The sequence below is a fragment of the Durotheca rogersii genome (assembly GCF_024521655.1).
Source record: "Durotheca rogersii strain YMJ 92031201 chromosome Unknown GGS23scaffold_6, whole genome shotgun sequence".
NCBI classification, from domain to species: Eukaryota; Fungi; Ascomycota; class Sordariomycetes; order Xylariales; family Xylariaceae; genus Durotheca; species Durotheca rogersii.
This window is the reverse complement of record NW_026251237.1, coordinates 532,680-546,135: the sequence shown is the minus strand read 5'-3', so window position 1 is coordinate 546,135 and position 13,456 is coordinate 532,680. Positions and strand designations below refer to the sequence as shown.

General features: G+C 57.3%; 3 protein-coding genes across 3 annotated transcripts; 2 read left to right on the top strand and 1 right to left on the bottom strand.

Annotated features, from left to right (window-relative positions):
* Nucleotides 1–627: 627 nt before the first annotated feature.
* Nucleotides 628–5,595, top strand: GGS23DRAFT_454100 (SNF2-family ATP dependent chromatin remodeling factor snf21). The gene is made up of 3 exons (XM_051514042.1): nt 628–906; nt 993–4,997; nt 5,053–5,595. The coding sequence occupies exons 1-3, from the start codon at nt 811–813 to the stop codon at nt 5,272–5,274; spliced, it is 4,323 nt and encodes a 1,440-aa protein (XP_051373295.1). The 5' UTR covers nt 628–810; the 3' UTR covers nt 5,275–5,595.
* Nucleotides 5,596–6,311: 716 nt separating this feature from the next.
* On the bottom strand, nt 6,312–8,543 carry GGS23DRAFT_560862 (uncharacterized protein). The gene is made up of 2 exons (XM_051515913.1): nt 8,409–8,543; nt 6,312–8,335 (listed from the first exon to the last, which is right to left on the bottom strand). The coding sequence occupies exon 2, from the start codon at nt 7,898–7,900 to the stop codon at nt 6,617–6,619; it is 1,284 nt and encodes a 427-aa protein (XP_051373294.1). The 5' UTR covers nt 7,901–8,335; nt 8,409–8,543; the 3' UTR covers nt 6,312–6,616.
* Nucleotides 8,544–9,245: 702 nt separating this feature from the next.
* Nucleotides 9,246–12,884, top strand: GGS23DRAFT_454040 (uncharacterized protein). The gene has a single exon (XM_051514041.1). It carries the CDS (start codon nt 9,367–9,369, stop codon nt 12,601–12,603), a length of 3,237 nt encoding a protein of 1,078 aa, XP_051373293.1. The 5' UTR covers nt 9,246–9,366; the 3' UTR covers nt 12,604–12,884.
* The last annotated feature ends 572 nt before the right edge of the window (nt 12,885–13,456 follow it).

Here is a 13,456-nt window from a genome sequence, read left to right as displayed (position 1 = left end):
ACGGAGATGGACTTTGTTTGTGTGGTTGTGCGCCGTTCACATCAAACCATCTATCTCTTTTTCCACGCCATCAATCGCGCATCAGAAAAAGCGAGCCGCATCACCCATCCCCGTCTAAATTCATCGCCAGCCATCCCGAGGGACCTGCAACTTGGATTTTACGCGGTTTTTGTCGCGGAAACCCGCCCCTCCCTGCCGGCTTTTTACGCGCTCGCTGCCAACCAGCCTTGCGCTGCCTCTTCTCCCCCAGTCTGCCTGCCCCCGATTCACACGTTCCCCCTTCTCTCCCCCCCCCGCGACCGCGACGTCGTAGAGCCAGCACTCCCTCCCTCCTGCTGATCCCCACCGCGATACCGCGATTTCTCTTCATCCTCCGCGAGAACCACCGCCGACCCCCGGGCCACCTCGCGCATCCCAACCGCCTCCGCCGTCTCCGCCGCTAATTTCCGCCGCCAATTCCTTGCTGGGGCAATTGTTGTTCGCACCCGCATCCGCACCCGCACCCGGCCTGGCGAGCGTGTCGTCAATTCACCAACGCCCTCTTTTTATCGCAACTAAATAGAGCCCGTCCCTCCCGGCCTCCCTCTACACTCTCCTTTTTCTCGGTGCTGCTTGGCCTTGCTCCTCCCTCCCCCCTTAACATAGATACCTTCTTTTCGATAAGACTCGGCGACTTTGTATTCCGTAACCGTCGCTGTGCCCGCTCTTTAGATATGAACGCCTTATAATTTGCTCCAAAGGAAAACCACCGTCAAAGATCCCAGCATTTACATACGGTCAACCTCGGCGCCACACCACGCCGCATCCAACATGGCTTCCGTCCAGGCTCCTCCTGCTGTCCAGCATCCAGGCTCGTCGGTTCTGTCGGCGCAGACGAGCCAGGCCCAGGTGCAGGAGATGTACATGGTGAGTGTTTCGAGCCTTCCGAGTTTCCTGCCCTACCTGGAACGCACTGCCCGTTGCTGCCCACGTTCTGACCAGAATCCCTCCAGAAATTCCAGCAGATGAAGCAGCAGGGCGTCCCGCAGACCGATCCAGAATTCGTCAAAACAAGCCAATTCCTCGTCAACTTCCAACAGCTCCAGCGCAAGCAACAGCAGTATAAGCAGCAGATGCAGGCCGCTCAGATCCCGCACAATACGGCTAACGGCGGCGTCAATGGGAACGTGTCGGGTCCGCAGTCTCTGCAACCTGCCTCTGCCACCACCCAACCGCCGGCCTCTGCTGCGCTGGGAACCTCCGCGATGCCCTCCACTACCTCGGGTCCGACGGCCCAGCCAACTACGTCGTCGCCGTCGACAGCTTCGCCCATTACTCAGTTTTCCACCCAACAGCTTAGTCTCTTGAGACAGCAGATACAGGCGTTCAAGCTTCTCGGCCGCAATGCTGGAGTGCCCTATCAGGTGCAACAAGCGCTCAACGCGCAGCGTCAGCGACGGCAAGCCATTGCCGAACAAGCGACTCAGCCTCCGGCTTCTGCTGGAGCCGCAGCCGCCGCGCCGGCGCCCGAAGCTGCGAAGGCTGACTCGGCCCCTCCCGAGGGCGATGTTGAGCCTGAGGAGGATTCAGAGCCGAAGGGCCGAACCTTCAAGACGATCAAGTCGCCTTATGAAGGCGGCCTGGTCCGCAAAGACATCAGCTACTACGACCACGCGCAGCGAAAGCAGCGCCTCATCATCCCCAGCATTTTCCCCACCGGTGTCGACTTCGAGCAGTTGCGGCACGAGCGAGAGATCATCATCTTCAACCGTATGAAGGCTCGTTACGCGGAGCTGAAGGCGTTGCCGGGCAATACTGCACATTGGGACACCACCAAGGAGACGCTCGACCCCGACGACACCCTGAAGCGGAAGGCCATTATAGAGTTGAAGTCTCTCGGATTGTACGCCAAACAGCGCGCTCTCCGCGAGAAGATTGGCCGGCAGATGATGCATTACGACAATCTCGCAATGACAACAAACCGCAGCCAGTACCGCCGAACCAAGAAACAGAGCGTGCGCGAGGCTCGCATCACCGAGAAACTCGAGAAGCAGCAGCGGGATGCTCGCGAGAGCCGCGAGAAGAAGAAGCACACCGACTTCCTCCAATCTGTACAGCATCACAAGTTTGAAATCTTGAACTCGGCGCAATCCGCTAGGGGAAGGCAGTTGAAGGGCGGCAGGTCAATGTACTCGCATCACTTTAACATAGAGAAAGAGGAACAGAAGCGCATCGAACGGACTGCCAAGCAACGTCTCCAAGCTCTCAAGGCCAACGATGAAGAGGCTTACCTCAAGCTGCTGGATCAGGCAAAGGATACTCGTATCACACACCTGCTCAAGCAAACCGACGGCTTCTTGCACCAGCTTGCCTCCTCCGTCAAGGCGCAGCAGCGCCAGGCCGCGGAGCGCTACGGCGACGAGAGCGGCGAATTTGTGCAAGAGGAAGAGAGCGAGATAGACGAAGAAGACGACGAGGCCGGTCGCAAGATCGATTACTACGCCGTCGCCCACCGCATCAAGGAGGAGGTCACGGAGCAGGCCCACATGCTTGTTGGCGGCAGCCTGAAAGAATACCAACTGAAGGGTTTGCAGTGGATGCTTTCGCTTTATAACAACAATCTGAACGGAATTCTCGCCGATGAGATGGGTCTCGGCAAGACGATCCAGACTATCAGCTTGATCACGTACCTCATCGAGCGCAAGCTCCAGCAGGGGCCATACTTGGTCATAGTACCCCTAAGTACTCTGACCAACTGGAACCTCGAGTTCGAGAAGTGGGCCCCGTCCGTCAGCCGTATTGTTTATAAAGGACCGCCCAACGCGCGAAAGCAGCAGCAGGAGAAGATCCGGCAAGGGAAGTTCCAGGTGCTGCTGACAACCTACGAGTACATCATCAAGGATCGCCCGATTCTGAGCAAGATTAAGTGGTTCCACATGATCATCGACGAGGGACACCGCATGAAGAACACCAACTCGAAGCTGAGCGCGACCATTTCCCAGTACTACAGCACCCGGTTCCGTCTCATCCTTACCGGCACTCCTCTGCAGAACAACCTGGGCGAGCTGTGGGCCATGCTTAACTTTGTGCTTCCGAACATCTTCAAGTCGGTCAAGACGTTCGATGAATGGTTCAACACGCCGTTCGCAAATACCGGCGGCCAAGACAAGATGGAGCTTAACGAAGAAGAGCAGATTCTCGTTATTCGCCGTCTTCACAAGGTGTTGCGACCATTCCTCCTCCGTCGTCTGAAGAAGGATGTCGAGAAGGACCTGCCAGACAAGACGGAGAAGGTCATCAAATGCAAGTTCTCCGCGCTTCAGAGCCGCCTATACAAGCAGATGGTCACCCACCAGAAGATTACCGTTAGCGACGGGAAGGGTGGTAAGACGGGCGCTCGTGGTCTGAGCAACATGATCATGCAGCTTCGAAAACTTTGCAATCATCCCTTCGTGTTCGACGAAGTAGAGAACCAGATGAACCCTACGAACACCAGCAACGACCTCCTGTGGCGAACGGCGGGCAAGTTCGAGCTCTTGGATCGGATCCTGCCCAAGTACAGAGCCACTGGGCATCGTGTTTTGATGTTCTTCCAGATGACCGCCATCATGGACATCATGGAAGACTTCCTCCGATTCAGGGGGATCCAGTATCTGCGCCTAGACGGTACGACGAAGTCAGAGGACCGGTCTGACCTCCTCAAGACTTTTAATGCTCCTAATTCGCCTTACTTCATGTTCTTGCTTTCCACTCGCGCCGGCGGTCTCGGTCTCAACCTGCAAACCGCAGATACAGTCATCATTTACGACTCGGACTGGAATCCTCATCAGGATCTGCAAGCCCAGGATCGTGCCCATCGTATCGGCCAGAAGAACGAAGTGCGTATTCTACGACTCATCAGTTCGAACTCGGTCGAAGAGAAGATTCTTGAGCGGGCAAGGTTCAAGCTTGACATGGACGGCAAAGTTATCCAGGCTGGTCGATTTGACAACAAATCCTCGGAGACGGACCGTGATGCCATGCTTCGGACCCTGCTAGAGTCCGCCGATATGGCGGAATCGGGCGAGCAGGAAGAGATGGATGACGAGGAGTTGAATATGATACTGGCCCGAAATGAGGACGAAGTCGTCGTATTCCAAAAGCTTGATGAGGATCGTGCAAAGGATCACCTGTACGGCACTGGCCCAGGGTCGAAGCGCATCCCGCGGCTCATGGCCGAAGATGAGCTTCCGGACATTTACCTTAGTGAGGGCAATCCGGTTGGTGAAGAACAAGAAGAGATCCTCGGCCGCGGCGCTCGCGAGCGTACCCGTGTTAAGTACGATGACGGTCTAACCGAGGAGCAATGGCTCATGGCTGTGGACGACGACGAGGACTCACCAGAGGCCGCCGCGGCACGAAAACAAGCGCGAAAGGACAAGCGAGAATCGAACAAACTCAAGCGTCTCGCGGTACTAAACGCATCGGGCGCCAACTCTCCGAGTGCGAGCCGCGCAAGTACTGAAGAGGTCGAGACGCCACCCAAGAAGCGCGGCCGCAAGCCTGGTACCAAGAATGAGAAGCGGAAAGCCGAAGACGACGATGCCGAGCCCCCTGCCAAGAAGCGACGGGGTCCTCTAGGGCGGCCTAAGGCATCGGTGGGCGCGGCTAGCGATTCGCGTCTTAGCTCGGAGTTGCGACAGGTTCTCCAGAAGAGCCTGCGTAATATCTTCGACGGATTGATGGGTCTCGAAGCGGACATCCCACCCGAGGAACAGGTTGAGGACGACGAGGACGAGGAACCTGCCAAGCGCCTGATCATCGGGCCCTTCATCAAGCTGCCGTCCAAACGTGATTACGGCGACTATTACGTTCTCATTCAGAACCCCATCTGCATGAACCAGATACAAGCCAAGATCAAGAAGGAGGAGTATAATAGCATCAACGACATGCGCAAGGACATCGTTTTGATGTGCAACAATTGCAGAACCTACAACGAGGACGGAAGTCTTCTCTACTCCGACGCAATTAATATGGAGGTAAGTCTCGAGGCCGCCCCAAATAGCAGGTGGTTCATTTCGTTAACACGAGCAGAAATTCTTCAACGACCAAGCGCAGGACGAGATCAACAAGCACCCGGAACTGGGGGATCTCGAAGACGTCTCAGTGAAAGACAGCTCAGTCGCCCCGACCACCAGCGCCGGAACACCGCAGCCGTCTGCGAGCACGACGAGGATAAAGCTCGTGACCAACGGCGTCAGCCAAGGGAACGGAAACTCGGGTGGGGGCGGTGCCCAGAGTGATGGCGAGCCATGAGTTCTTCCCAGCATCGCCTTGTCGGGCTTGCCGACGGGCCCCTCCTTTCCTTTCTCGCGGCAGTAATTATTTCCACGACTTGATCGCAACATGTTATTTTACGAACAGGGTATGCCTGGGATCAGGCGGTTCTCCCTGCGTGGGCGGGGCGTACAGGCGGCGTCAATCCATTTTCTGACCATTTGAATTTTTTTTTCTAGAGAAAAACTGGTAACGGAGGAAAGAGGAAACGAAGGGCATGTCATTACAGATCGACAAAGGTATCCGGCGAGGCAAGCCGATAAAAAAAATACCCAGGGTTTGTTGCCTCGTTGCGTATCGAAACCGCTCTGGTGGTTTTTTTTTCTATTCTGGTTCTTCTATTTCTCTTATTGTCTGCTCTTCCTCCCCCACCCTCTCTCCCCGCCTCTCCCCTGCTTGTCGGTGCGGTGTGCGCCCTGCGCTAGTGGCCAGGAGGGCCAGGAGGTCGGACTCGGGTCTCGCGACGAGGCAGGCAGGCGAGCCGAGTTCGCTGGCGCGCGCGCCGGTTGTGTGTGCTGGGGGGGTGGCGAGCGTGTGTGTGTGGCTAGTGTTGGACCCGTCGTCGCCGTGTCTCCTCCCCCTCCCCCCTGGATCTCCTAGGAACGCTGGGCGGCGCGTGTATGTATTTGAGGAAAACAAAAAAAGAGAGAAACTGCAATGAGAGCAACCAACAGCATATAACGCACTATAGTCAAGTATCGAACCCCTTGCCGTCGCTTCGCGGCGCAGAGGAAATGGAAACCCCCTTAATAGCTTTCGAAGCACTTGTCTCTCCCCCCCCCCCCAGGTGTTGCCTCGGTTACTTCTAGTCTAGCTTGAGCTACATATTTCAAGTTGGAGGAAGCGCTCACGTAGCTACGAGACAGTATTTCTAACGTCGCATTCGATAACATAGGAGACGGGAGGTCTAGCTAGAAGGCGGTCAGGGAGGGGTCCCGGGATACCACCCAGGCCAATGTCACGTTAGTAGGCCTAAGCATCCCGGATCTGCGGTCCGACGTTCTGGGGACGCCGCCGATACGTTTAGCTGACTGTTGGTTCTTTGTATAGAGCGTCATAACTTATACATAACTCATTGACTATGGCTGAGCTCGCTGCCGGGGAATGTACATCACACCCGTGCGGAGCAGAGCAGAGTTGAGACGACGTGAAGTGCCAAATTATCCGAGGACAGACTTCTTCTTTTCCTCCCCTTCTGTCCGACTACAAGGTCAGCGAGTGCACGGTATCACAACCGACACGCTGCGTAGCCGACCTAGCGTCACGGACGTCGATCCCCAATACCGCATCGGCCCCACCAAGGCCGCCTTTTCCGCCTCTCCTACGTATCCGGCGACCACTTGGCAAGTCTCGCCGCTCGTTCGTGTGTGGGCAGCTCCCACACGTCCTCGGCGGTCGGCGCTGACGGGTGGTCTCTGGCGCTCTTGCCGGGGACGGTGGGGAACAGGCGGTGGGAGACGGGGGGGAATTCGCGGCGCCTCTGGATCGAGCTCGAGTATTCCAGGTACAGGGTGCCCCAGCAGAAGGACCACCGGTTGCAGTATTTGAGGTCGCAGAACCCGAGGTCCTGGAAGACGTCGAGGACGAGCTCGACGCCGGCGCGGCCGTGGTTGTGTATCGTCACCGCGTAGTCCGTGCGGCAGCAGCGGCAGCCGCCGAGGACGTGGGGCCAGTGCCACGGGGACTCCGTCTCCCAGCCGTCCGGGCCGGACGGCTTCTGGTAGCGGCCGTCTCTCTGCGTCATCAGCTGGAACTCCGAGATCGTGTCCCGGACCGACATCCCGTCGAAGCGGTCCCAGTCCACGAGGTGCAGGGCGGGCGAGAAGGCGTGCCGTAGCTTGGTCCCGTGGCAGCAGGAGGCGAACACCTGCTTCATGGTGACGTTGGCGTTAACCTTGAGGAACGGCTTCACCCTGTCGGGGGACATCCACGTCCGCTGGATTTTGTGGAGGAACAGAGAACCTTCGGAAACCACCGCCTCGGTGTCTAGTTTGACGTAGCCGTGGATGAAGTCCGGGTTGCTACAGGCGCTGCCCAGCCTAGCGAGCTTCCAGTTCGTGGATATTGCGAAGTAGGGAAGTAGAGGATTAGCTCCGGCCATATAACGGTTACACAGAACGATGTCGCGAGCTTCGTAGCGATGGAAGGCGTATTGCGGCCACAGCGCGCCAAAGGTCATCGTTCCCCCGTGGCCCGGGTCGCGACGGCCGCTGGGCAGAATGATAGAGGGGTTCCGAGTGCACTGATCCCCCTTGATGAGGCTTCGATGGTTGTGGAGCTTCACGCACCGGTAGCACATAAAACGGTCGGGAAGGTCGGTCCCCAGGAGCTCTAAGAATCTTATCAGGTCCAACGGCGCTGATCCCATCAGGCGGTTGCCGTTCTGGAAGTGACAGGGCCAGAGCTCGTAGAGGAGCCGGTAGAGCGCCTTGCAAGTTACGGAGAAGGAGACGACTTCCTCGGAGTCCAGGAAAGAGACGATGATGAAAATCAATTCTGTTGGGAGGTCCAGCATTGGGAACATGTTGGGAGAAGTAGGTGGTGTTAGATTCGATGGTAGGTCCGACTGCGGCATCGTGTTTGATGAGATTTCCGTGGGTAGCATTCAGAAGCCGGACTGCGGGAGCCTTCTTTCTCGATCGAGTTGAGTTCGGTGTAGAGGAGGGAGGAAAGAGGTGCTTCTGGTTTGGAAATGGGGGTGGTGCTTTTTAAGAACCAGTAGGTCGGGAGAGTTGCTACGGCTCCCAACTTAAGCTCCCCGGGAATCCGGCCGGACTGACCGCGCCACAGATCGAACAGGAAGAGGTGTGTGGTACGCGTGTCGTCCGCGGGGTGAGGAGAGCTCAGAAGAGAGGGGATGGGGAGGGAGGTTGACGAAGGCGTTGAGCTTGAGGACTGACATGTGTGTAAGCTAAGAGGGATATGTATCTAGCGATGGAGGTGGCGCGGGTCGGAGGGAAGCTCGGACGCGGCGGGATACATGCATAAACGCAAGCCGAGCTGGTTTAAAGCAATATTACAAAAGGCACAGTTGTGGATCCTGAGGCATCCAATTGGTCAGCAAAGGCTCTTGCAACGCTTGCCTATTCACCTGAAAGGAGGCTGTAATTCACCTGTAAATCGAGCCTTATAAAAGCTCGTTATTTCGCAGTTCTAGGACCTAGAATCTCCTCTCAATAGATCAGCAGTGAGGTTCAGCTTACAACGTTTCGTATGCCCACAGATGACTAAGTGATTACGAAGCAACGTAAGCGAGCCTTGCCAAAACGCACAGTTACCAACGGCGGATCGCCGTTCCAATGGGAACGCTACTGCCGTCGCACGAAGTTTCCAACACACACGAAGCGCCTCGTATGCCCTACACACTGGTCTGCATACCTACACATATGGGTATACCAAGGTACTGTAGATATATGCCTAAGACGGATTCAATCCGTGGTAAGCTTATGAATCCATTACGCGTATGTCTAGGCAGGCAAGCGGCATTCTTCAGATATGTAGGTAGCGTTATAGGTTAGGTGCATATCGGCAGTATGCACGGGCGGTGGCATTATGTACCTAACCTATATTTGATACCTTGGTACCTTCAGAGTACCTAAGGGCAATGTTGGAAGGTGGCCAAGTACCCCAATACATCGCATACCCACGCAGACACGGAGACAATGCTGGAAAACGTCAATGTACTGGGTACATGCCACGCTACCTCAGGTACCACACAGGTGATGTGATATGCACATCACACTTCACCTCACGTAGCATTCATCTCAATCTATCGAGATTACTACTACCTCGACAACCTACCTACCTACCTCCTACTCAGATTACTTAGGTACCCTACCGCTACTCTACACATACTGTATGGCCATGTCACGACAGCTTGTCACATCTCTTCCGCCGTCCGGGCCGACAGTGACATAACAGGTCTCACCCATTTCCCTCTTCCTCTCCCCCTTCGTTCATTCTCCAACACTTGGCCTAACCCAGCCACCGTTCTTCCTCTTCTCCTCATCCATACACCTCTCTCTCTATGGACCATCTCCTGACTCGACGGATGCCCTCGCCACATTCGCAATGTGGTTCGGACGAGAGAGGCGGCGTGTAATCACCATCCTCCCCCACCTGCTTCTTCTTCTTCCTCTCTCGGCAAATCGTGCGCTCGGCCAAGCTGATGCTAGCGCCTCGACAGCCCACGATGCCGCAAAATCGCCTCCCACTACTGTCCCCTCTGCCGAGCTCACTTGCGCCTCGAAGACGGTGAACTACATCACCCACACACTGCCCCAGCAGTGTCTTACCGCCAGCCCCTCGCCTCTTTCGACTCCCGAGTCCTCGAGTGCCGCCGCCGCCGCTTCTCCCAGCGCTGCCGAGTCGACAGCCGAAGCCGCCGCCCACGATGACCTCGACGCCGACGGCAACGACCTCAGCACTGGCGCGTTCATGTCCTTCGAGCAGTGGAAGGCCATGATGCTCGAGAAATCCGGCCAGGACGCGCTGGAACCGAGGCATCACAAATCTAGAGACACCCACGGCGGCGTCTATCCCGGCGAAGACTTCGATAGTCTCGGCGACGAAGGCGAGGTTTCCTTCGACTTCGACGCCTACTCGGACAGGATCTCCGAGATCACCTCGGCTACCCGGCCCTCTCAGAAGGAGAAGGAGGCGGAGAGGCAGGACGACAAGGTGACGTATGACGAAGGGCTGGCCCAGGGCTACCGGAGCAAGGATGCGGGGACGACGTGCAAGGAGAGGTTCTCGTACGCCTCCTTCGACGCCGGCGCCACCATCAAGAAGGCGAGCCCGGGTGCTAAGAACCCCAAGGCGATCCTAGTCGAGAACAAAGACTCGTATATGCTCTTAGAGTGCGCCATGCAGAACAAGTTCTTCATCGTCGAGTTGAGCGATGACATCCTAGTCGATACCGTAGTCTTGGCCAATTTCGAGTTCTTCTCGAGCATGTTACGCCGCTTCCGAGTTAGCGTTAGCGATCGGTATCCCGTCAAGCTAGACAAGTGGAAGATACTGGGCACCTTCGAGGCTCGTAATTCAAGAGATATCCAGCCTTTTCTCGTCGAAAACCCCCAGATATGGGCCAGGTATGTCCGGGTCGAGATCCTAAGCCACTACGGCAATGAGTACTATTGTCCCGTGTCCTTGCTCAGAGTCCACGGTACACGTATGCTCGACTCTTGGAAAGAGGCCGACCCAGCCGATCTCGAGGTCGAAGACGATCATGCCAAGGCCACCCCCGAAGCTTCAGGGGAATCTACCGACATAGTCGATGCCCCAGTTGAGGAGGCCGAAGTAGTTGCGCCCATCCAGCCTGAGAACCAGACGATTTCCCTAGAGCAGAGTGACTGGGTGCCCTACTGGGAGAAATCCTATTTCCGCCATCATTACCCGTTTAATCCCACTTGCGCTGCAACCGATGCAAGATATTACACCCTCAACCCTAGTGATGACAACTATGAGCGCAACACATCAGCAGCAGTCGGGTCAACTAAACGGGTGGCATCACATAACTCTAGCACCTCCTTCTCGGGAGCCATCTCGACGGGAACTGCTGGGAGGGCGGCGGCTAGAACAGCCGACTCGGCCTCCTCAGGCGGATCTGAGGAGGCCTCGATGAGCACGGCCGTTGCAAATGCGACGGGATATACGTCAACGGTGACAGCGCCCTCAGAATCGAGGTCGGGGTCTGCAACGCCGGCAACGACGACGCCTACCACGATTGTACCTCCGGCTGCAGGCAAGTCCGGTAGTGCGCAATCCGTCTCGAAAGGCAGAACAGTCGCTCCGACGTCTATGAGACCTCCGTCTTCGAGATCCACAGGTTCCAAGGCGCAGCAACAGCCCTCCGGTTCTCCCACCACCCCCCGCAATAAGACCACGACGGCGTCCTCCTCGGCCAGCCCGGCGCCCACGGTCCAGGACTCGTTCTTCAAGGCGCTGACGAAGCGGCTCCAGACGCTCGAGTCGAACACGACCCTGTCGCTCCAGTACATCGAGTCGCAGTCCAAGTTCCTGCAGGAGGCCCTCGCGCGGCTCGAGAAGCGCCAGGTGGCCAAGGTGGACTTGTTCCTCGACACGCTCAACAAGACGGTGCTCGGCGAGCTGCGCGAGGTGCGGACGCAGTACGACCAGGTCTGGCAGTCGACCGTCATCGCCCTCGAGACGCAGCGCGAGCAGTCGGAGCGCGAGATCGTCGCGCTCAGCGCCCGCCTCGGCGTCCTCGCCGACGAGGTCGTCTTCCAGAAGCGCATGGCCATCCTCCAGAGCGTCCTGCTGCTCGGCTGCCTCTTCGTCGCCATCTTCTCCCGCGGCGCCGCCGGCATCGAGTCGTACTACCCGAGCCAGTTCCTCGGCACCGCCGGCGCCGACGGCGCCGACATGGATACCGGCGGCGGCGGCAACGGCAGCCGCCGTCGCGGCCTGTCGTACTACACCAGGCTCGCCTCCCCCATCTTCCCGACGACGCCGCGGGCGCGGCAGCAGCAGCACCATTCCCACTCCCACCACCACCACGCCGCCGGCGCCGGCGCCGCCAAGGACGCCCACGCCCACGCCCACCTCATGGCCGTCATCGAGACCGCGAGCCCCCCGACGACAAACGGGACGCCGCCCAGCGTCGGCCGCGGCGACGCCGCCGGCGCGAGGGACCTGGACGGCTCCCCGCCGACCGAGCCGTACTACCCCGACCACCTTCACCACCACCACCACACCCATCACCACCAAGCCCATCCCCGCGCCGAAGACACCACCCCGAACCAGACGCCGCACTCCACCGCCTCCGCCCCGGCCTCCACCTACCCCTCTCACCTCCGCCGCCACGGGTCCTGCCCGTCGCCCGACAGGACCGCTGCTGCTGCTGCTGCGGCGGCGGCGGCGACGGCGTCCAAACTCGACGCCAGCATCGACTTCGCCTTCCGCCCCGCCACGCCCTCGTCCACGCCCAGCTTGCCCGACGCCGCCTACGACTCGGAGCCCGCCACGCCTACCACCCGGAGGAATCGGGGCCTCCGCCCCCCTGCTGCCGCCGATTCCGGCGGCCCTACGCCTGCTATCGCTACTGCCAATACGATAACTACTACCGCTACTACTATTAACGCCGTTTCCGATGAGGATGGGAGGGGCGTCGCCGAGGGAGGCAACCCGTCGACATACGCAGAGGCCATGGCTAGGAGGTCAGAGAGGCAGCTAACGCCGTCGGAGGACGACGATATCGAGTACGCTCCCTCTTTAACGAGTAGGTCGACCTCAGTGCACGCAACACGAAAGCCTCTACCTGCGTTACCAGAAGACCCGGATTGATAAGGGTGATTTACGTATACAGCCGTTCTAATGAATACGAATGACGAGATTACGATTGAGACTACACTGCCTATGCATCGGTGTCAAACGTGTATCTAGTTGCATTAAGCCACACCACTGCTATCTATCATGCGTACTAACAGAGTTAAGCATAAATATAAAAGCAAATCGCAGTCGACTATGGAGGTCGAGCCTAAAGCTGCGCCATTTCCCCACCAATCTAGTTGTCTTTTCTCGCCCAAGACCTTGCGGGACGCTGCCGGGGCCAACCAACCCGAGTTGATGTCAAGCAATTGTCGACCATGAGACGTTAGTTATCGGCCAGTGTAGACTGGTTGTTAAAGGAGTAACCGGGTAACCACCGCAATTCTTCATTCCACTCAATCAACTAAAAAATCATCGCCAGGAAATACTAACTACCAGAACGGGCCCCCTGACCGCGACCAGAGGTCATATCCCTCAAACCCTGTTAGTTGAAGGGAATCGAAATGTTGCCGACCAATACTTCCCCAAAACGAAATAGAGGAAAACCTCTACGTGTCTCGTAAGGCTGGTTGAGAATCTAGATGCCGTGCTGTGCCCCTGGTGAATTGCCCCAGTTTTCGCAAACACGGGGAGGTTCATCGTATAGATAGCAGAGCGAATGTAGGCCGATACTAGTAGAGGAGAGATGCGGATATGTGACGTGCTGGTGGTCGTAAATCCCTTCCGCCGGTGAGATCAGCAATCGAAAAAATGAAGCCATTATGATCTCGAAATATCTACTTCGATGTAGACTTTCCTTGGTCGGCACACATTTTTTTCTTCTTTCGGCCTTTCTAAATAAATCAAAAATGAATACGTATAGTGAATA